The 22,511-nt window shown below is 35.0% G+C and overlaps 2 protein-coding genes across 4 annotated transcripts in view; one reads left to right on the top strand and one right to left on the bottom strand.

Annotated features, from left to right (window-relative positions):
- The window catches only part of LOC136031298 (uncharacterized), a gene marked incomplete in the record, with an annotated part of 72,725 nt that extends 70,883 nt beyond the window's left edge, over positions 1-1,842 (top strand). For both annotated transcript variants that reach the window (XM_065710748.1, XM_065710749.1), the window contains 1 exon segment: positions 1,628-1,842. In XM_065710748.1, coding sequence (XP_065566820.1) covers positions 1,628-1,697 — 70 coding nt within the window.
- An 810-nt stretch (positions 1,843-2,652) lies between these two features.
- The window catches only part of LOC136031297 (serrate RNA effector molecule homolog), an 88,642-nt gene continuing 68,783 nt past the window's right edge, over positions 2,653-22,511 (bottom strand). Inside the window, exons 11-18 of one of the 2 annotated variants that reach the window (XM_065710744.1) lie at positions 17,400-17,597; positions 15,360-15,527; positions 14,375-14,637; positions 11,277-11,430; positions 9,343-9,482; positions 7,676-7,768; positions 5,410-5,504; positions 2,653-2,806 (exon numbers count right to left, since the gene is read on the bottom strand). In XM_065710744.1, the coding sequence (XP_065566816.1) occupies positions 5,426-5,504; positions 7,676-7,768; positions 9,343-9,482; positions 11,277-11,430; positions 14,375-14,637; positions 15,360-15,527; positions 17,400-17,597 (1,095 nt within the window). In that variant the 3' untranslated portion in view covers positions 2,653-2,806; positions 5,410-5,425. The remainder of the gene's footprint in view (positions 2,807-5,409; positions 5,505-7,675; positions 7,769-9,342; positions 9,483-11,276; positions 11,431-14,374; positions 14,638-15,359; positions 15,528-17,399; positions 17,598-22,511) is intronic. The other variant, XM_065710745.1, reaches the window with a different exon arrangement.

Raw genomic sequence — 22,511 nt, 5'->3', positions numbered from 1 at the left:
AGCTTTGCCTCTCACTCAGATTATCTGTCTTGACTCTTTCTCCAAGTCAAAATTCAAAAATCAACGGATTCAAAATTTAAAACAAAACGGATTTCCCATCTATTCTCCCAATGCCGCTCTTTTGTTTCAACCCGTTTGCCTGTAAATTGAATCATTTTGAAGAAACAAGAACCGGAAAAACAAGTGACGGATGAAAGACTGCATTGGACTTGTATAATTTGGGCTTTATATTTGCACATTAAAGGGGGGGGGGGGGTAAAGTATCGTGGGTCTTTATGCAAAATGTGTTAGCTACAATTAATCTGCATATTATGAAGTAAGAATTATTTTCTAACTTCACGCTGTCCAAGTGTTCGTTAGGTCGCTATAAATAACAAGTACCCAAAATTCATTTTAAAATAAAACCTCTTTTCTAGCCCCTGAGCTGTATTTGTTTTATCTTTAGTCTGAGGTTATTTCTTGTACTACTTTTTTTTCATACTGGTAGGGTTTGACCTCTTGCAAATTGCTCTAATTAATTCTCGAAAATCTGTTCAAACCAGTTACAAGTCTTATTTGTTTTCTATTCGATTTTGAATTGCTGTATTTGATGAAATTTGAATAAAAACCTGACTACTAGGTTTGTATTTTTATTGGCTTTTGGACGGTTTGTCATGTGATTTTGCTTCCTCGATTCAGTTGCATCGCATCTCGTGAGCTGAAAATAAAAAAAAATTATTTTTGCCGATTCCTGGAGTTCCAACACACTTGTCAGTCCAGAATTCTGACGCTCTCTAGTAGTTTTGGTTATAAACATAGGTGAAAGTCACTGATGCACTGATCAAAACAAACTAGGATAATTGATGGCAAATCTGTGAGAAAAGCTGATGAAAAATGCTGTATTTCTGAACAATCTTGGAACTAGGTTTCCACCTCTTCTACTCTTTGTATGTGCTGAAACGCTGGGAACGTATTTAGACATAGGTGTACACAGGTTCAATCCTTAGGGCGGGGAGGGGGGACCCGAAGATTTTTCCTCATAGGGGAGGGTGTATTCAGAACCAAGTTCAGATAGAGGAATACCCCTTCCCTGCATGTAAATTGTATAGGAAAAATTCGTTGAAGATTATAATTTTTTTTTTGCTGGGAGGATGTGGAATTGGATAAGCCCAGTTTTATTCTAAAATGTATCTATAAAACTATACTTGACCGATAATACTTTACTCAAATACCGTAAAGTACAAGTTGTTGCAATCCCAGCTGTTGCAAGGTTGGCGGACAGGCTTGCAACCTGTCCCTATTAAAAAAAACAAGCAATCGCTGTCGATGCCCTATGTGCCATCAATGGCTCTGGAGTAACTTTATTCTTTTTTTATGGCCTTTAGGTTTGGCGCCTAATTGGGATGTTTCTGTTGATTTGCTTTTTTAGTCACTGAGGAGGAGATTCCCTAAAAAAGGCGTAGAAAAGGATAAATGAATATATGATGAAAAAAATGAAATTCATGAAAATGAATTTCATATATGATGAAAAAAAGATAGAAAGCATTTATATTTGCTTTTTGGTCATTAAACATTTATTTTCGTGGGTAGAAGTCGACATTGAAACAGTATAGTTCTATTAACACTCATGGAGCTATTTATATTTCAGATGGATTGAAGTCCTTATCGACGCAGCCACAATCGAAGCTGAGCCGGTTAAAACCGAGTGTACCTTATAATACCCGCAAGAACTAACAAATTCCAATAATTGGGTTGTTTTGATTTTATATTATTTTTTCGTTTTAATCTAGTCTTTGTGAATGTGATATCATATCGCTTGCCATTAATTGTTTAAGTTCCATTATAAAAGCTATGCAAATTTAATTTTTGCTTTGTTATGTAAATTGTCGGGTCGTGCGAATAGGACAAGTTTAAAGTGCATAGACGGTACTTCATTCATCTGTTTTGAGATTGCTATTTGCAAATGGATTAACAATCCAGGCTTAGGAAAGAGGAAATGGTCCTGAAAGAGAAGTGGATTCTTTTTTTCAATAAGGAAAAGCTTCAGACCAGTCGTTTTACCGAGGATTCATATCTCTTTACCTAACATTCTTGATGGTCCTGTAACCCGTGTAAATTCTGGGATTTTTTCAAGCAATTTTTCTAAAAAAATAGTAAGCATATAAAAGAATGGTTCCCCAAGGTTTACTTCCAGCATAAGCGGGACATCAAGAAGACCAACATTTACTATCATTTTCAAGTTACCAAGTTTCATTCAGCAATTGCTGTTTGAAAGAAATAATTGATTTACTGAATTATGTTGTAGGTTCCACGCGAAGAGAGATATAAAACCCCTTTCTCTGGCACTTCTCAATCGGATAATATTTTATGTTAGTTCAGTTACATTTATGATTTTTCTTTGGCAGCGTTCATTCAAAAGTATAGAAATCCTTTTTGCAAAAAAAAATAACCAAAGGCAAATTTTTTTTTTCTGCTTGAACACAAGATCAAAACTGCATACTGGGAGGGTGGGGGTGGGTGGGAGAAGAAGAATCAAGCCTTCTCAACGAAATGCAAAAAAATGGACCTAGAAGATCTTTATCCCCCCCCCTTCCGTCCTCTATAAATCCTCGAATATCTCCTAAAATTTTACCGAATTCGACTATCTGAAGGAACACTTTTTTTTGAAAAGAATTTCAAATGAAACTTTTATTAAATGAAAGCTTGCAAACATTATGAAGTTTGTATAGCAGTTATAAAAAAGAAGTACTGAAACATAACTCAAGAAAAATCAATGTCTTGAGGGGCATCCAAGTCTCTGTAATGGAGGACTGATCTTCCCAAGGTCCTGCAAAAAAGAAAAATATTTGTAAATATATGCATAGGTAGACTTCAAAATATTTAAGCCTACCTAATTAGTAAAGAGTAGTCATCAGAAGCATCAAGTATGGTGATAAAGGGAGCCCCCTCTCACCAATATGGTCGCCAGTCGATTTTGTGACATTTTAACCAATCACAATCTCGGTCGATAAAATCTATTGGCTCTCCCCATCCCCAGCGCTTTCAGTAGTGACTCCTTTGATACTCATCATACATTATGCATTTATGACGAAAATATATTCTCCGTTAATTTTCTGATTTCTTTTCACAAAATAAATTCCCACGTTATTCTTATCTTTATTACGGCTAAGAGTGTTAATGCAGTTTTTAATTCTTCAGATTTAAATGAAAAAAAAAAAGAAAAGAAGCCGAATAAGGCTACACGTAAAGCGCATCTTGCCATGAACAGGATGTCAAACGTAGGCTGGATTCCCTTTTCAGGGGAACCAAGGTGAACAAGATTCAAAAACCTAATCAATCAACGTTCACCCAATTTCACCAACTGGGCTCACTTTCTCAACTTAAACCTTGACCTACTAAACAACGTCAAGACATTGCGGCGTTTCTTTATCCTAAAAGGAAGTATTTTGTGCACACTTACGTCTAAGGATTTTTTTTTAATTAACGTTCATTTTAAGAAGGTTTTATGCTGACCTATTCGAGTTTGACTAAAAAAAAACAACAACAAAGCTGATTATTAATTCAAGGTGCATGAAAATACCTCCTGTAAAAGTTTTTATTTCCCCCATTCTTGCTTAATATGTTCATTGATGGGTTAGCTTGACAGGCTATATTCTTTGAGGTTTATGTCTAGCAAATTTAGAATATTTACCATGAGAGTGATTTTTTCTTTAAAAAAAAAAAGACCAAGTCTCACTCGCACTCGTATGCCCTTAAATACTGGAAGAAAATGCTACGACTATCCAGCCCTTAAGGATGCAAAATTAAATGTTTATTTTAATTCCGCGAAGTATGACACCTAGCACATTTTGCATGGACACAGTATAAGGCACATCGAGCTTAACTTTAAAACTAGAAATGACAAACAAAACTGTAGGAAAGTAAATTAAAAAAAAAAAAACTTTTCTAATGCATAACGGGAAAACCTGTGGCAGGCATGTGGTGTGATTAGTTTCTAGCATAAGCACAATATGCATTCCAAATGACTTTTACGCAATTTTTGGTATGTTATTTTCTGATGTACGCTTTAACAGGTCAACGAAAGCCAACATTTTGGCTATCGTTCCATAGTTAAGGTTCACCTCTATTCATCTACTAAATTAGATTTTGCAAATGTAGCTTAGGAGGTTTTATAGATTAAAGATCCTTTGAAAATTAGTTGTAAAAGGGCAAATTTTCCAATTTTGAAGCAATCTTAGATCCCTCTCCAAGAAAAAGTCGAAGTAATATCAGAACTAGCTCGATAAATACGTTCCAAGACAACACTGGCTATACATGACCCACGATACCAAGAAAGGAAAGGATATAGAAAAATCAAATAGGTGATAAAACAAGGATTTTGTCAGCCAGTAGCAACTGGCTGACAAAGTAGCCACTAGCAGTTGCTACTGACTGACAAAATCCTCGTTTTTTCACCTATTTGATTTTTCTATTTCCTTTTCTTTCTTGGTTTCATAAAACTTGCTCGATGAAAAAAAAAATGTTAGACTATTGCATCGACTGATATAAGTATGTTGCCGTCTTAGTGCAAGATACTGCAGCAGGCTTGCCGCAAAATCGCTTTTTCCACAGGGAACATACATACGTTAAGATTCAAAAACCTCATCAATCAACGTTCTCCTGAGTAGTAACATCTTACCCCGCTTTACTTTTTTAAATGAATAGCTTAGTCGCACAAAAGATCACTTTTGGGAAGCAAACAGCCGCTCATAAGTTCTACTGCACCGGTTATCGTGATTAGTCACTTCCTGACTAGTTCTTGTCAATCTAGAAGAAACACACTGAACAAATATGTACAAAAAGGTTGTAACCCAGTTATTACGGATCTTCTGAAGTACACATCTGAAACGATGCTCAATCGAAGGTGAATACATACACAATCTAATAATGCTCGAAAGATTCTAACCCTATTAATAACATTCACAATAAGATTTTACTAATGCCGTGAATTAGCTAGCACTAACTTGAGCCAATTAGAAAATTCTATGAAAATCAGTTTGACTCAAATTGGCACTATCTACATCTCGGTATTTGCAAAATGTAATTGTGAATGGGCTTTAATAGAAATATCAGACAGCTAAAGTACATATCCAAAAATCTGTCTGGTCTCTCAAAAGAATATTATTATTGTCTTTAAAATAATAAAACTAATGATAATAAAAATCATAAAATTTGAATCTTCCACCCTCAGACACAATTTTACCATTTTCACGTTCAAAACAATCAAGGTATAAAAAATATTAAAACTTTCATTTCCCTTTTTATTGCAATCATATTCGAAGGAGAGAGTAACACTAAATAAGGACCGATTAATTTCGTCAATACAACCTAATTACTATCTTACATACTAATTCTGATCACAAACTAAAGAAAAGGAAATGCTATGCACACCTTATTAATTATAATATTAAAACAGATCCGTGTCACCCGGAGTGTCTACGTCTGTGTAGGCGATTATCTTCCTACCCTCATATGGGTTTGAACTCCTGCAAAACAGCACAATTATAATATTTCATATTTGTTTCTAATTACAATAGTTGATAATATCAAAGACATTACTAAAAAAGGGGTCTTCAAATTATACTATGTTCTTACGCCCATATTATTTTGGCCATTTTCCAACACCAACAGAGACCTAGTGGCAGTTTTTTTTTCCAGGAACAATTTATATTTATACATGTCACACATACCACTTAATTTTGTGACAACCAATTTAGAACACTCCTGAGCGGGTGTTTGATTAATTTTTTAATGTCATGCGAAACACAACTGTGAATTTTAATTAGGTCATTTAGATCCATTTTAGAGGAAAGGATACATAAACATTTACAGCTATTCCATTAAGGTAATTAACAGAGCAATAGCTGACAGTATGAAATCATTTGAGTCTCTTCCCTTTTCAAAAAACCATCATCGCTTTGCTGAAAGTTTCCTTTTTTTAGCAAGTAATATCTCAGAGCTACGTCTATAGGGGGGAGGGTGTAGGGGGCTAATGTATTTTCTAGTAGTTTGACAAAAAACAATGCCAAGAAATGTGAAAAAGTTGAGAATTTCAGGGTATCGTGGATATAAACTTCAACCTGACAGTCTTGACAACCTGACATGTTCAATTATAAGTTTCTTTTGCCCCAAATCTAGAATTTTTTGCAGATATCAGAGTTTTGAACGAAATGTGAGGACTTTTTGGCATCTAGTGTCCCTGATTGCTTCAGCTGATGTAAAAAATAGGTTTTTTTTGTATGTTCACACCAATTATCTTAGAAGTCCGTATCTTTGTTGATATTGCTACACATTTGTACGTAACCAATGCGGGAGGGCAGGTGTCTTATTTGATTTTTACGGATAGTCCTTCCAGAATTTCCTAGTGGGGCTCAGTTTTTAACTAGTGATTTATGTCCCATGAGACTAGCTCTGAAATATTACTGGCACGTAACATAACTTACTTTGAGTAAGCTATATTCAATGAAACTAGGCTATAAGTACTATAGTTGTGCCAAAAGGAAAAGATATCACGCATTTTTCTTTTTTTCCAAGAATTAGAGAGGTTCCTCTAAACTAACGACTTTCCAAACACAATTTCTTTTATACTTTAACGAAAGTAGTAGAGACAGATGATCTACAAACGTCATTAATCTAGTTTAACAACTTATCTTTAACTTAAGAAAAGAAGTTTGTCAGGGAAACCATTGTATACCCCAGCGGATCTTTACCCATCGAATTTATTTGTAGATATACACGCATATATTCTCCACAGTTGGTAGGGGAAGATGCGCTATGATTGGAACGAGAATATTTCGATCCCTCCAGCTCAGGGGCTGCCAAGCACAATTTTGCGTACAATATACCAAAAAGAAGTCACATTATGAAGCAACACAATTCCCTTTTTGCAGATCCTTTTTTAGAACGAAACAGTTGTCCCTGAGGAGGGTCTAAATACCCAATTTCTTCTCTTTTTTAGAATTCATAAAGATAAGGGACGCATTTTTGTTTTGTACTTAACAATATATGTAATAAAAATAACAATACGAGAATTTCATTTAAGATCAGTTTTGTGTCACCATAAAGTACCGCCAACTATCGTGAACAAATTGAATTTAATGAAAAAATTCTCTCACAAAATGTTAAATTGTTTGGAATCAAAAAATTTTCCAGTATTCTATTTTCAACCAAGTCACGAAACAATGACCATGTTCTTGCAAGCCCACTAGCCGAAATTGATCAGCTAATTAATGCTCATGTTTACACTGATCAAACCAGGTCACATAAACTTTATTTTGCAGCAAATTACGAAGAGTCAAAGCATAGGGGGAAAATCTTAGGGCTTTATCGGAAATTCGCAATTATTGTTTATAAGGTAAAAACTTTCCAGTTTTAACGTATATTATTTCTAAAAAAAACACAAGAAACCAAAAATGCAGAGCACAATAGTCAAAACATATTCTTTAATTTCAACATAAATCCACACAGCATTAAATATGGCTGGTGCACGAAATATACAAAACTAGGTGTTTAAATAAATATTAGATCATTTACACTTAGAAAAATAAGATCAAACTTCGATGCCGACTGGGTATTCAAGAAGTGACAATACAATAAAAATTATGGAGGTTTGACGCATAGCATTTCCTCGAGAGAAATTATAAATTAATTGAATTACCTCTGTTGATAGCTGGGTCTAGGTCTAGCCTCTCTACCAAGATCTCTTGGGATGGGGTAATATGTAGCGCGGCCATTACTATACCCAGAATACCTAAAATTGGAAACAAAGATAGTGAAAAATGATCACAACCCAAATAGTAAAAATGAGTATAATAGAGACTGCACAATAATAGCACGCACCTCCACTATATTATGGTCATGATGCAGATATTGAAATAGTGGTTTCAATATCTTATGCACTGTAGCTAAATGTTTCTTATCTATTTGATGCAAAAGATAGGCTTTTTCATAGTGAAAGATATTCTATTGAAAATATGACCAAACTCTAAAACTGCTGTTGATTTCAAGCCTTTTCGTATTCAGCCTACATTTTTATTTGTATTCTAACGATTTTGCGGAACTATAAGAAAAAGGACTAAGATAAGAAATAATCTCTGACAAATGTAACAATACAATGTGACACTTGGTCATTTTCTCTCTGGCGAATCTTTCTTGAGATATAAAAATGAAGAATATAGAAGATTTCAGCTGTTTCAGGTGATTCGAAAAAAAAATTCTTCGCATACCCAAAAAGTCAAATTGGAACCTTTTCCGAAATACTCTGTTTTTGACTTGTCGTGAAAATATTAGGCTATTTTTTCGTACTGGAAAAAGAGAAGAGATTATTCAGATAAAAAAAAAAGACATAAAGTCGACTTGAACTTCGAAGATGAGAGGTTATCCATTTTTTTTTCAGAGAAATTCTCTGGAGGTAATTTTAGCAGTAAGGCTTAGTCATAAGGTGCCAACGTTACTAATAACGAGAGAAGTGGATGGAGCCCATTTAGCCCGTTTATAATGAAAAAAAAAAAAAAAAAAAAAAAAAAAAAAAAAACACTGATATATTATCAACACGCAAAAAGATCCTATCTCTAGAGCCTTCCCCCATTGATTACAATTGTGGGAGAAGCAGAAAAGTAGGAAGTGACAGGATATGACAGTATTCAAAATTAACAAGAATTTGTTAATTTCAAACGGGTTTTCAAATATAGTTCATTTCTATTGAAAAAAATATATCTTGTGCAGAAGTCAGGTTACATGATTGTAAAACTGTGAATAAGCCTAGCGGTTAAATCGAAACTACTATTTTGATTTTATATATATGTACTCATGTCAATATTATTAGCTTTTTTAGGCGGGGGGGGGGGGGTGAAATATAACAAAACAAGTTTCTTGGCATATAAATTTCCTATTGTGTCTAGAGGGAGATGATTCCAATAACTAGTGTTAGTAGATATTCCTCTTAATCCCCCCCACACACAATTATTAAAAAAATATCTTCTAAAAAGGAAAAAAAAATCAAAAGCAAGGGAAACTTCTTTGAAACATGAATACTTTTAATCTGTTTACTCATCAACAAGATACATCTGGGCAAAAAAATTACGCCCTCAAAATAAGCATAAAATAATATACCGAACTATAACTAAGTTATTTACTATTTTGATTTGATATATATGTACTCATGTACATATTACATGACTAAGTAAGTTACTTAGTCATGTAATAACTAAGTGCAAAACTTACTAAACTTACTATAACTAAGTAAGGTCTAAATGCAAAAGTGGGAGAGAAGAAATAAGAAAATAAACTTTACTTTCATAAACACTAAAATACGTCAATACATACGGCTGATAAGAGGATGGCGGTCCGTAGTCTGGTCGCTCTTGGGGAGGTGGAACTCTAGGGCCCCCACCTTGCTTATTACCAGGATGTTCAGGCAGTTGCGGGCGCTTAGGATCTCGCAAGTAATTATTGAAATATTCAACCTGAAATAAAATACAGTGAATTTATTTAATAATTGTTAACAAATTTTGAAAATAAATTTAACATAAGAAAACTATTGATGTAAAGTAGAGCAAGTTTTCTATTCCAGGTTTATTACATTTCCAAATAGATTTTTTTAGACTAGTGTCAGGTTGCAGTATTTTAAGGACGAGGAGTGTAGACTGTCTAAAACGTAAAATTAAGTGGAAACTGAGCAAAATTAAATCCAACCAATCCAAGGGGGCAATCGTTTCATGATCCGTCGCTATTTGAAATTGCTATTTCAGGATTAAAATTGTGTAACTACAGAAAAAAAAAAAAAAAAAAAAACATTGCGAAAATCATCAGAAGGCCCTTTGTAAATGAACGTACATAACACTTTCTCATTAAAATACCTGCCTTAGAAATTTACATTGTTCCAGTATGGGTATGCAGACCACATTACGTCAAGAATAAAGGCTATTTTATGATATGCCTCTTTTTTGACCAGCAATGAGTTACAAACAAATCCTAAATAGCTTAAAAATAGAGCAGCCTTCAAAGAAGACAGAATAAAACAATGGAGCTTACAATTAATACATTTAAAATCACTAGCATAACAACAATTCAAAAAATTTAATCGGATCCCATATTAACCATTGATCCCACAGATGGTCCCATCCTCCGCCAAAAAAAGACAAGCTTGAAAGGGGTCACAATGAGTTTTTCATAAGAGTGTGTTGCTAGGAGGTTGCTACTGCTTGTCATTCCCAACCATCTCACACACTCTATTCAAAGTTGCTGTTGTGCGGTGGTATCAACTCTAAATCACTGGAAAATGGTTTTTATGGAGCATACCTACCTCTTGGTCATTATTACCAAGTGGGCTTAAATTGCATCTCTCCATTAAATCTCTCTTACGGCGTGTCACTAGGCCCTTAACACAGAGACATGCGATCATTGGCACGGAGCAAAACCGATCCTGTATGGACCTTAATATCGGTCCGAATTGTAAATTAAGGTAATTAAGAAGATCTAAATAATATAGCTTCTATTCTCTAAGCTGCTTGTTTTTATCAATAAAAAATAATCTTATCTTTCAAATATTCGTAACAATTCTTCAATCTAAATTTGTTCAATTTTTCCTATAGAATACTGAACATACATGCGCACAAATTACCACCAGGAATTGCCTGGATGGTAAAAAAATTGATAAAAGAATATAAATTAGGAGTATCATAACACAAATAAGATTAGCCTTTTGGTTCAAATAATAAATGGCGAACATAACCTTCTAAATTAGAAAATTTGCATAGAATTTAGACCATGAGAGCCCTGCACTGGAAACATAATTTTTCGTTCTACATTTGATATTCTTCAAAAAGATGTCTGTCTAAAACTGAGATAAGCCCTGCACACAATATGAATTATGATTGAACAGTGATAAGCACAAAATGAAGCTTTTCACTTTAATACACATAACTGTAATTTTAGTTACTTTTTAAGTCTTAATAAACATTTTAATTTTTTATTATTTTAACTGAATAATTTAATATTTAACTCAAAGGGAGAAATAATGTTACAGATTCACTATAAAGCGTAGGATGAGGTTTCTCTTGAAGATCAACTCTAAGGGCAACATTAAGAGAATTATTAGCATCTTCTCAAATCTTTGGCGATAATACACGAACAAAGTTTCATTTTCCAACTCATATCTTCCACTGTCTTTAAGCGTCAAGTCTCAGTAGCAGACCCCAGTAACAGCAGCTTCATATACGATTCCCTCAGCTTCGATCAAATAAATTGAAGCATCTTACCTCTTTTTTCACCTCATCAATTTTTTCTACGTGCTTGTTGAAGATATGTTTACGAACAAAATCCGGACCTTTGAATTTCTTGCCAGAGAGGGGACAGAGCCACTTGTCTTTACCAAGCTCTTGAGTGTTTGCTGTAATAAATTTCTCCACTTCTCTGCAATTGAAAAAGGAATTACATTAAGAAAAATATCATTGGCGATGCTAAAGTTTAATGCTGCGTCCACATCTCGTATAGTTGATTTAGCAAGACAGTTTTCATGTCATGCTTCTAGTTTTCATGTTAATCTTCCGAATGTTCACTTCAATTTTAAACGTCAAGATTTCGATACAGCTTAAAGCCGTCAAGCTCCAGTTCTTTACTCCAGAGCTTTTGTTTCTAGGATTGCAAAACTATCCAATTATGAATATTTTCTCATCAATCAATACATTTTATCAAGTACCGTTCACAGGCATATCTGGCTAGATACCATTTACCTAGATACATCAATGGAGTCAATTTCGGGGGGAGGGAAACCTTGCCTCCAGATTTTTTTTAACCCCCCTCAGGATAAAAAAAAGAATCTTTCCATGGTACTTTCACTGAAAATACCTCTTTACTAGATATTTTCGTCGGAAAAATGACCCCCCCCCGCATTTTGGTAAATCATCATCAGTCAATTTACTTTATAAAATATCGCTCATATATATGTCTAGCTAGATTTCTTTTATCCAAAGATATCAATGACATAAAGCTGGGAAAGGGAGGCGTTGTCTCCTAGATTAATAAAAATATCCTTTTTGGGGTATTTTCATTGAAAATGCTTTTTTTTTTGTATTTTCACCGAAGAAATAACAAGTTTGCCCCCCCCCCACCCACAGATTATGGAACATCATCAGTCAATATATCTTATCAAGTATCGTTCACATACATGTCTGGCTAGATTCCCTTTACTCAATGACGTCAAAGGCGTCAACTTTGGGGGCGAGGTGTATTCCCTTTAGATTCCCCCCCCCCTTAAAGTCAAAAATGCCTTATCTTAGGATTTTTCATTGAAAAATGCATTTTTTTATATTTGCATTCAATTTGACCCCCCCCCCACCATAGATTTTGAAGAATAAACCCCCTAAATACTCGTGCATTGACAACATTGATGGACGTGCATGGCTAGAAATTCAAGTAAACATCCCTTTATAAGCAGGCAAAAACTGACACAAATTATAATCTATATATGTAAAAATAAGTTGTCTCTGTGTGTATGTGTGTGTCGAGTGACGCCATGTTTGTGTGTCGACTGACGTCATGTTTGTTGATTGACGTCATTATAAGGATTGAGCTGTATGCGTCATGAAGTTGTTTGTCGACTGACGTCATGTTTGTCAACTGATGAAATTACATAAAGGGACACCGGGACACAAATGACGACCGGGACACAGGGAATATAAATGACGACCGGGAACCTCAAAGAGAAATTACAGACTGGGACACGCGGACACAAATCACGACCGGAACACAGGGAATATAAATGACGACCGGGACACAGGGAATATAAATGACGACCGGGACACAAGGACACAACTACAACGGGGACGCCGGAGGCACAGGCGGGATATATAAATGACGACCGGGACACAGGGATTGTTCGAATAGAAATTACAGACCGGGACACCGGGACACAAATGACGACCGGGACACAGGGAATATAAATGACGACCGGGACACTCAAAGAGAAATTACAAACTGGGACACCGGGACACAAATGACGACCGAGACACAGGGAATATAAATGACGACCGGGACACAGGGACACATCATTAGAATAATGAGGTATAGATCTGAATACGGATTGTTTTTCCCATGGACAATTATATGCTGCATGTTCAAGAGTCAGTAAACCTGACAATCTATTTATATGCACAGACAATGGGACAGCGAAGAATGTTGTATATTCGCATGTTTTACGTAGTTAAAAACACACACACACACACACACACACACACACACACACACACACACACACACACACACACACACACACACACACACACACACACACACACACACACACACACACATATATATATATATATATATATATATATCTATTCACAGGTGGGACACAGGGACACAACTACAACGGCGCGTAACGACTTACGCGCGCGCGGGGGCTTGGGGGGGCGCGAAGCGCCCCACCAACTAGGTGTTGGGGTGGCGCGAAGCGCCAATCCAACAGCTAGTTTATATATATATATATATATATATATATATATATATATATATATATATATATATATATATATATATATATATATATATATATATATATATATATATATATATATATATATATGTATATATGTATATATATATACATATCAACCGAAATCATCAATTGCTTTTTTCTATCGATATTTTTTTTTCTGCTTAAAATAGCATCTTTTTGTTCTTCTGTTGAAAAATTCTGATTATAACTCGATACCTATTCAATACAGCTATAGTATGATAATACCGCTACAATATGATTGTAGCTGTTTTTGATACCTATTTGTATTTTGGTTTTATATTGTGTCTATTTTCATTTTTTTTTTCACGGTTCCCGGTTAGGAATAATTTTAATACTTAGTCGTGTTTTTTTTTAGCTTTCAACAAATTTCAACAAAATTAGACTTCAACAGATTTCAACAACACCTAACTTTTGTTGATTTTCTGTGGCAAAGAATGAGGACAAAAAAGGCCCTCAATTTTTCGTCAACAATTTTCAGTATACAAGTTCATATTTAACAGTAGATAATGTCAAGGAAGACAAGTTGAATTATTAAATTAGTTTCTTATTAAATACAGTTTTAGAGGGGACATTTATCAGCATGAGCTACAAAATAAATACAATTTAGTTTTCCATTGTAAGTCCTACAGTCGATCTTACACATAATTTATAATACTTCTTTAAATTTATTTCTTCATTTGTTATTTTCTAATTTCTATTTCTATTTCTTTTTCGTTATTTATTTTTTTAAATTTTATTATTTCTTTATATTTCTTATAAATTCTTATTTTATTGCTTACGAATGTATTTCTTTTAAATTCCTATAATATCTTTGGAGAAAAAGAGGAAATTTCTTACGTATTTTCATCCTTAAGACCGAGTTTGGCCCCCTCTTCATCGCTAAGCTTGCTAATAGCCTGTAAAAAGGGACTAATTTTCTTTTCAAACTGTTGACAATAGTCATTGAGTTCTTGGCTAGTGACTTTGGACGACGGAGGTATTCCTCTGGCATGAAGAATCCCACACCGATTTGGCATCTCGTCTTCATTTGGATATTCAGAGTGATTATAAAAATCAACAGAATGGACTAGACGTAAATAAATTAAGAGGCGGTCCAGAACCTAAAAATAAAAACAATACAAAGCTAAAATTAAGGCAATGAAAATAATGAAAGTAAAAATAAAAAATTAAAGTAATAAAAAAAACAGCTAATTAAATTGCAGAAAGAAACAAATTTAGTGGATTTGCGTTATAACAACATAAAAAACAAACAATTTTAAAAATATGGTTAAATTGTTCTCTTTTTTTTTGAACACTACATTAGGAAGCGACTTTCTGAAGATAGATATAAAAGCTATATAACATTTTTACATAGCGAGAGTGCAAGAATACCTTTAATATACTATATGAACCTCTTATCTTCCTTTTTACCGAAACCAGATTTCTTATTTCTATTTTGCAGCTTTTGAAAAAAAATTTAAAGATCATAGCTTCCAAATATAATACTTCGCGGACGAAAACAAATCAAAAGGCGAAAAAATGAAGGATAAAAAGAATAAAGAAGAAAAGAAGATTAAGTATCATTGTAGCCAGGGCCGTATCCAGGATTTTTTTCGGGGGAGTGGGGTGTACAGAAAAAAACCCCCAAAACACATAAAAATATATTAATTTTTGATATGTTTTTACGAGCTGTACAGATATTTTGAAGGGGGATAAGGGGGGTTCAAAACACATACCCCCCTGGATACGACCTTGATTATAGCATAAAAAGATATTTCGTGGAGCAAAACAAATCAAAAGATTAAAAAAAAAAAAAAAAAATAAGAAGAGAAAGAGAGCTAACCGACATTAATTCTTCGTCCCTTTGAATACTGTGATTGTCTTCAGTATTTTCACCTTCTTCGGGATCAGCTGAAGTACCAAGAAGCGCTTCTTCTTCAGCTGAAGCTTCTTCTATGAGGTAATCAGTGATTTTCTTCAACACTGGGTTAGTGGAATGCATTGAAAATGGCTGAAAAGTAAAATTTTAAGAATTATATTAGCCTTCTCGTAAGTGAAACTTGCCGAGAAAAAAGTACACATTTTAGGAAGTGAAAGAAGATGTATATAGTCGAGTAACACAAACAGAAAATGTTTTCACTTGACTTTGGTCAGTTGAAACAACCGCGATGACTGAATCCTAGAAGCAGGATTTTAAATGGGGGGGGGGGGGGTACTAGAGGATATATCCAAGAGGATTTGAAAATGGCTTAACATGCCATATTAGGCCAAAATTATCCCCGCGGGCACCTAAACCTCACATTTGCACAATGTTAAAGTCGAAAATTGACTGGATAAGATATCAAAAAACCAAACAAAAACAATAAAGACCAAAAACTTTCCTATAATCCGGCAATGGCAAATGCATAATCTTAGTTGAACGGCTCTTATACTTAAAATCACTTCAAATACTATTAGAGAACTACAATGTAGCCCAACAACAACTCAGGACTCGAACCTCGAAAATTTGACATGGAATAAATTAAAAATGAAGATCTTAGAGGGAGTCAGGTCGTTTACTTATTATTATCAACATGTATAATTATTATAATTTGTTATTAATAAATAAACCCTGGACATGGCATATTCAAATTATGCATCAAAATACAATATCTTATTTTAGGCTAATATGCTCTTTTAACTTGAAAAGTATCTGGAGCATCTGAAGCAAGTATTTAGAGTGTTCGGAGTTACCCCTGTATCCACTTTACATATTGGCGGTGTAATTGACACTGTAAAGAGTACATATGTTAGTAGTGTAATACAATGGCTCTTAAAATCAGCAATTGAGAACACATTTCAAGATCAAATTTACACTGTGTTTACCCGAAGATTGGATGGTTTACAGTTTACCAAGTAGAAAATTTAATTCAATAGCTCGTGTCAATAGATAATATTCTGTTGTAGATTAAATGAAATTCTGCAGTAGCTGAAGTGACGGACAAACGTCATACCACTCAAGAAAAAAAATTTCTTAAAAATTTTACTCCAAAATGGTAACTATACTTTATTCATGGAAAGTTTGTTGGGGGAGGAATAATATTACTCCTTCCCCCACACTAAATTATTAAATCCTAAAAATTTACTACTGATCGATACTACGCAAAAAATTTCGCCATAAAGACATACAAGGACTAAAATGGACTTCGCAAATGACTTAAGCCTTACAAGATCCCAATGTCCTGCTCTTCGACTATGCAAAGACAACTATGAAACATGATAGCTTCTCTTCAGATTTTTAAAGCTATTCAAATCGGAACTATTTTTTCTCAAAACCTGATATGAATTCGATACTAGAAGTAATCTAAAACAGAATTTATTAATTTTTTTGCAAGAAGTGAAATAATATTTTTTTTAATCAACAATAAACTTGAATAAAAAACACAAATTAAAAATTTAAATGCCAAAAATATTCGGCAAAAAAAGTCATGTCGAAATTACACTAGGGTCATCCCAGGACAAAACACTTTCCCTCAAAAGTTAAGTACGCGATAAAGGAGGCATTTAGCGGTTTCAAGGACATTGGGAATCGAAGTGGGAGTGCCAATAACATTACATTGTCGATCTAATGTTTTATAATAAAAGGACATTATGTAGGGAAGCTTATTTTGGAAACAAGTCAAAAGATTTGTTTTCAAGTCAGAAAAAAAAAAGAAAAATAGGTCTTTCAGATACGTTTAATAAAACTCAGAAAAACTGATCATTGTAAGAATCGAGAAAAAGCCGTGTCTACAACTATGTTATTATTAATTCCAGTATTATCAGTCTTAAGAAACATCGACCATGCCACAAAATTTATATTGGTTATTAAGCCAACAGCTTCGCAACTTTTACGAAAGCTTACCTCAAGCTCTGATTTCGGTTGTTCTTTCTCATCTTTGTTTTGCCAAAGACCAAACCTTGAGTCAAGATTTTGAATAATCCTCGCTGCCAGACGGATATCGTTTCGTACAACTGTTTTATGGGAGGTAATGCCATTAACTGTACGGATACGACGAGAGAGGTCACGGTTCACGATGGCTCCTAACTCACAGTCGCGAAGCTAAAAATATCAAGCACTCATTTTGAAAAGAACGGAAAAATTGCAATATCAACTGAAATTTGTAAACTTTGTAAACACTTTAATTTGTAAACACACATATGAAAAAAAGAAGAATAAACAAAGGAAACAAAATTCATAAGAATTTAACATTCGGTAGAGCAGTTGGCTAAGTAACAATAATGAAAAATATAAAAAAGAATCGATACTAGGAGTCCTAGTATCGATTTTTTTATATATTTTTTTTCATCCCGCTATACGTCCAAGTCAAGGACGCCTAACGGAATCTGCTCTGCCGATATTTTATAGCTCATTCCCTAAACTTTTAATCGTTTTATAAAATTTATTACTTTATACAGTTGGTAGACTTGACATTTATACTGAAGATTCTTGTCGAGGAATTAAGGAGTGGAACAATAGGCAATATCAAAGAGGTGCTTGAAAAAATCTTTTAATCGTGAATATCTTCTATCTATACAAAATCGAATGTATGTCTGTCCTTTATACATTACTAAACACTTCACCTGATCGCCGGGAAACTATAAGGAGTTGTTGAGTATACTATTACGAAGGACTTGCTCTTTCGCCCAAGATTTTTTCTGGCACCCTCATTCCTTGTTTTTTTTTTCTATTTTTCACTCTTTTCTTAATAAATTTGTCGATTTGGTCAATTACTGGCTTCCTTGTCACATCCCCCCCCCAAAAAAATTTTTTTTTCTCTAGATCTGTCCCAGTACAGGGAGGCTTTGAACAGTTTGGGATGGAAGAAAACATGCGCAGCTATGTTGGCCTCAGACAGCTTGGTGCTGCATCGAGTTGCTACCATTTTTTTAGTGAACTCTCTTAATTTCATATTCAAAAATACTTTTCAAATTCAAAATATTAGTTATTTTACATGCGGCCAAAATTTCCCAAGAGGGGGGAAGGATTCCGGGAGAACCTTTTCCTAGGGAGAATTTTCTCCTTCCGTGGGGGGGGGGGATGCAATATTTTTTTTTAGTGAGGGTTGTTAGTTAAGACGGAATGTAGTCAAGCGTTTTATTATAATTATTTTATTCAATAGGCAGACTCTTTAAGTTTTTGTCTGTTTGTTTGCTTCTCTTTCCTAAATGACTAGACCAATTGGGAAGAAAATTTTCCAATACTGTTTTAAGATCATCTGCTATAAAAATTAGAAAACAACAAAAATCCAAAGAACTGGGAATTTGACATCCTAAAACGGGAAACCAATAACAAGGACCATAGTCCTGAGCTTGCTACTTACGAGGGCTAAGTAGTTGAACTGCCAACAATAGCAAGTAGATGAGGTAATGCCAAGAAACATTTGAAAGATCCCTTATTAGCAAAGGCCTAAAATGCCGCGAGTGATATTCACTAGGACCAAAGACCCGAGCAAGAAGATATGCATCAAAAGCCGGCAAATGTGCTTTTTGGTCGGTTCTCACAAGATTTTATGGATTATAAACAGGCATTCCATTAAGCTGATTTAAAAGCTCTAATGAAGGTCCTATTCTTGGATAGTACAATCACAAAAATCTTGAAAAGCAAACTTCGGTGGAAATTGAATGTCAAAATTTATTTGCGAAAAATAAAGGCTCAGAAGCCATTCAAGACTACTTTTGTGGAAATATAGCTGGAGGGTTGTAAAATCTGTAGCTAATGTGATATGATTTAGAATAGTTATAACTTGATCTTAATGCTCTCAATTTTCATTTAGTTAGTTCCAAACGCTTTGGCGTCCAAGTAGTACGCCAATCATCAATGGTGCGTTTCAATGACCTATATTTAAAACCTCAATCTTTTTGCGAATTTTAACCAATACAGGTTACCATATAAAAATCATATCCTCTTGTGGCAGTTTGATGCAAAAATCACAACATGGAGAGATGCAAAACGCTACGAGATATGGTGTGGAACCACTATTGCAAAAGCTGTTTTAACATCTTTCAAATCAGTGCTGAATGGAGTCCTTAAGCTACACATTGCAGTGTCTTGTAGAGTCAGAACTTGAAACCTCGCTCACTAGTTGACGAATAATACTGAATCATTTCTGTATAGGATCCATGATAATGATACTACGTCTAAACGGCAAAAACAAATTTTAATTTACCGACACCGAAAACAGTACTAAAAAACACAGAGTGTTCTTTCACAACTGATTTGCGTATACTGCCTAATATCTTTTTGTTTTTTTAACCCAATTAAAAAAAAGTGCGATGAGGATAATCAAATCAAAGACGTGGCATCTCTATACCAAAGTCTCAAGTACCCTTAATCTTTCAAAACATTTTGAGCTTCCACATGGCTGACAGGTTTGAATTTCATACCCAATCTTTTCAATAAAATCAAGTCAATAATCAGTCAAATAAAAATCAGGAATTTTGTGTTAAGTTAAAAAAAATGACATGTTGAACGAAAGTCTGCTTTACACTAACCTTTACTTCAACTTTATTGCCCTTATTTTTACACGACAAATTTCAACCTTGATAAATATTTACCTCTCCAAAGTTTGGCATGTTTCAATATCTCAAACTACATGACCACCTTTTATTGCCAACTAACGCCTCATTATTGCGAAATGAATAATAACTTTTTAATTTGCAGTGAATTACATAAAAGCTTATTACGCTCCAAATTCATCCCGACCGTGGCTGATGCAATAATCCATACCCAAAAATTTCACGATAGAAGAGGAGTAAGGTACACATATAATTGGCTCCTTGTGAAGGGGAGACAAGTTTTTTTATGAATTTCTTTTGTGGTCAGTAATCAAAGGAAAATTTCGTAGGTTAAGATTCCTGTCGTAAAAAAGGAAATCAAAAGCTCAGTTTTACTACAAACCAACTCCAATACATATAGTTCAAACTCAGACGACAAAGAGATGAAGATTTTTGTGGACTTGCATATATAGAGTTCTGTAGATTGCAGACTCTTGGAGAGTTTCAGCTAATTTGTAAACTATAATCTACGTTTCCCATAAGTTCTATTACTTTTCCAATCAAGAAGCTAATCTCTAATCCACTTCCGTTTTGCATTACCCAGAATGTAGAACTAGGTTTTAATTTCTAGTGTTTCCTTTTTTGCTAATACCTGTGATGGATATTGCATTGCAGTGAGCATTCTAGCTGGAACATGAAACTCACATAGATTTTGTGCTTAAAATCGTCCTATCTTGTGTCCTAACCCATATTACTACCCCCCCCCCGACTACAACCATAGATGGCGTTAAAAGTAAAAATGTATACGATGACTTATGTAACAAGTTATGTACAGAGTGATTTGAAGTTCAATCCTCCTTAGAGTCCAATAGCTGTTAGTAGTAACTGTTAATCTATATATATATAAATAAGTTGTTTGTCTGTGTGTCTGTCTACTGACGTCATGTTTGTGTGTCGATTGACGTCATGTTTGTCGACTGACGTCATGTTTGTCGACTGACGAAATTACAGACTGGGACACCCGGACACAAATCACGACCGGGACACAGGGAATATAAATGACGACCGGGACACAGGGACACAACTACAAAGGGGACGCCAGGGGCACAGGCGGGATATATAAATGACGACCGGGACACAGGGATTGTTCGAATAGAAACTACATACCGGGACACCGGGACACAAATGACGACCGGGACACAAGGAATATAAATGACGACCGGGACACTCAAAGAGAAATTACAGACTGGGACACCGGGACACAAATAACAACCGGGACGCGCCGGGGGGGGGGGCAGGTGGATATATAAATGACGACCGGGACACAGAGAATGTTCAAGGGCAATCATTAGAGTAATGAGGTATAGATCTGAATACGGATTTTTTTTTCCCATGGACAGTTATAAGTTGCATGTTCAAGGGTCGGTAAACCTGACAATCTATTTATATGCACAGACAATGGGACAGCGAAGAATGTTGTATATTCGCAAGATATAAGTATATAAGGCTTCGACCGGGACACCGGGACACAGGGAATATAAATGACGACCGGGACACTCTAAGAGAAATAACAGACTGGGACACCGGGACACAGATGACGACCGTGACACAGGGACACAACTACAACGGGGACTCCGGGGGGCACAGGGGGGATATATAAATGACGACGGGGACACAGGGAATGTTCGATTAGCAATCACCATTCGCAAGTTTTACGTAATTAAAACATATAAATATCTATCTATATTCACAGGTGGGACACAGGGACACAATTACAATGGCGCGTAACTAATACGGCGCGTAACAACTTACGCGCACGGGGGGCTTGGGGGGGGGGGCGAAGCGCCCCCATCAACTAGGTGTTGGGGTGGCTCTTCGCGCCACCCCAACAGCTAGTCTATATATATAAAAATGTAGTGTCCGTCCGTCCGTCTGTCTGTTACACTATCTTTATCGTTACACCGTTACACAAGCTCAAAAAATTGAGGCCCTTTTTAAATTTTTATTAAATTGCTTAAAATGTAAAAAATTGGTGATTGCACAAATATTTCAATATATTTTGACAATGGATTAAAGCAATTCGAAAACCTTAAAACAGAAAACGAAAAGTTTGAAGTTTAGTAGAAATTATTGAAGTTCAAATGCTTGCTGCTCAAAGAAAATTTGCCAAAGTGTGAATTAACGTCAAAAAGAAATTAATATTAAATAACTTAAAATGTAAAAAACTGGTGATTGCATAAATATTTCTATATATTCTGACAATGGATTAAAGCAATTCGAAAACCTTAAAACAGAAAACTAAACCAATTTACGTCATCAATTCGATCCAAAAATGACATAGCGTTGCCGGGACCTAGAACACAAGAGACACAGAGAATCCATATATAGAAGCCTGCTGCGTGCCATGCTTGGCCCCGCGGGGACCGGTGCAAAGCCGCCGGGACCCAGCACTGTCTGCAGTTAGAACACAAGGGATAAT

This window comes from Artemia franciscana, chromosome 9 (genome assembly GCF_032884065.1).
Source record: "Artemia franciscana chromosome 9, ASM3288406v1, whole genome shotgun sequence".
Taxonomy (NCBI): domain Eukaryota; kingdom Metazoa; phylum Arthropoda; class Branchiopoda; order Anostraca; family Artemiidae; genus Artemia; species Artemia franciscana.
This window is presented reverse-complemented; position numbering and strand designations above follow the sequence as displayed.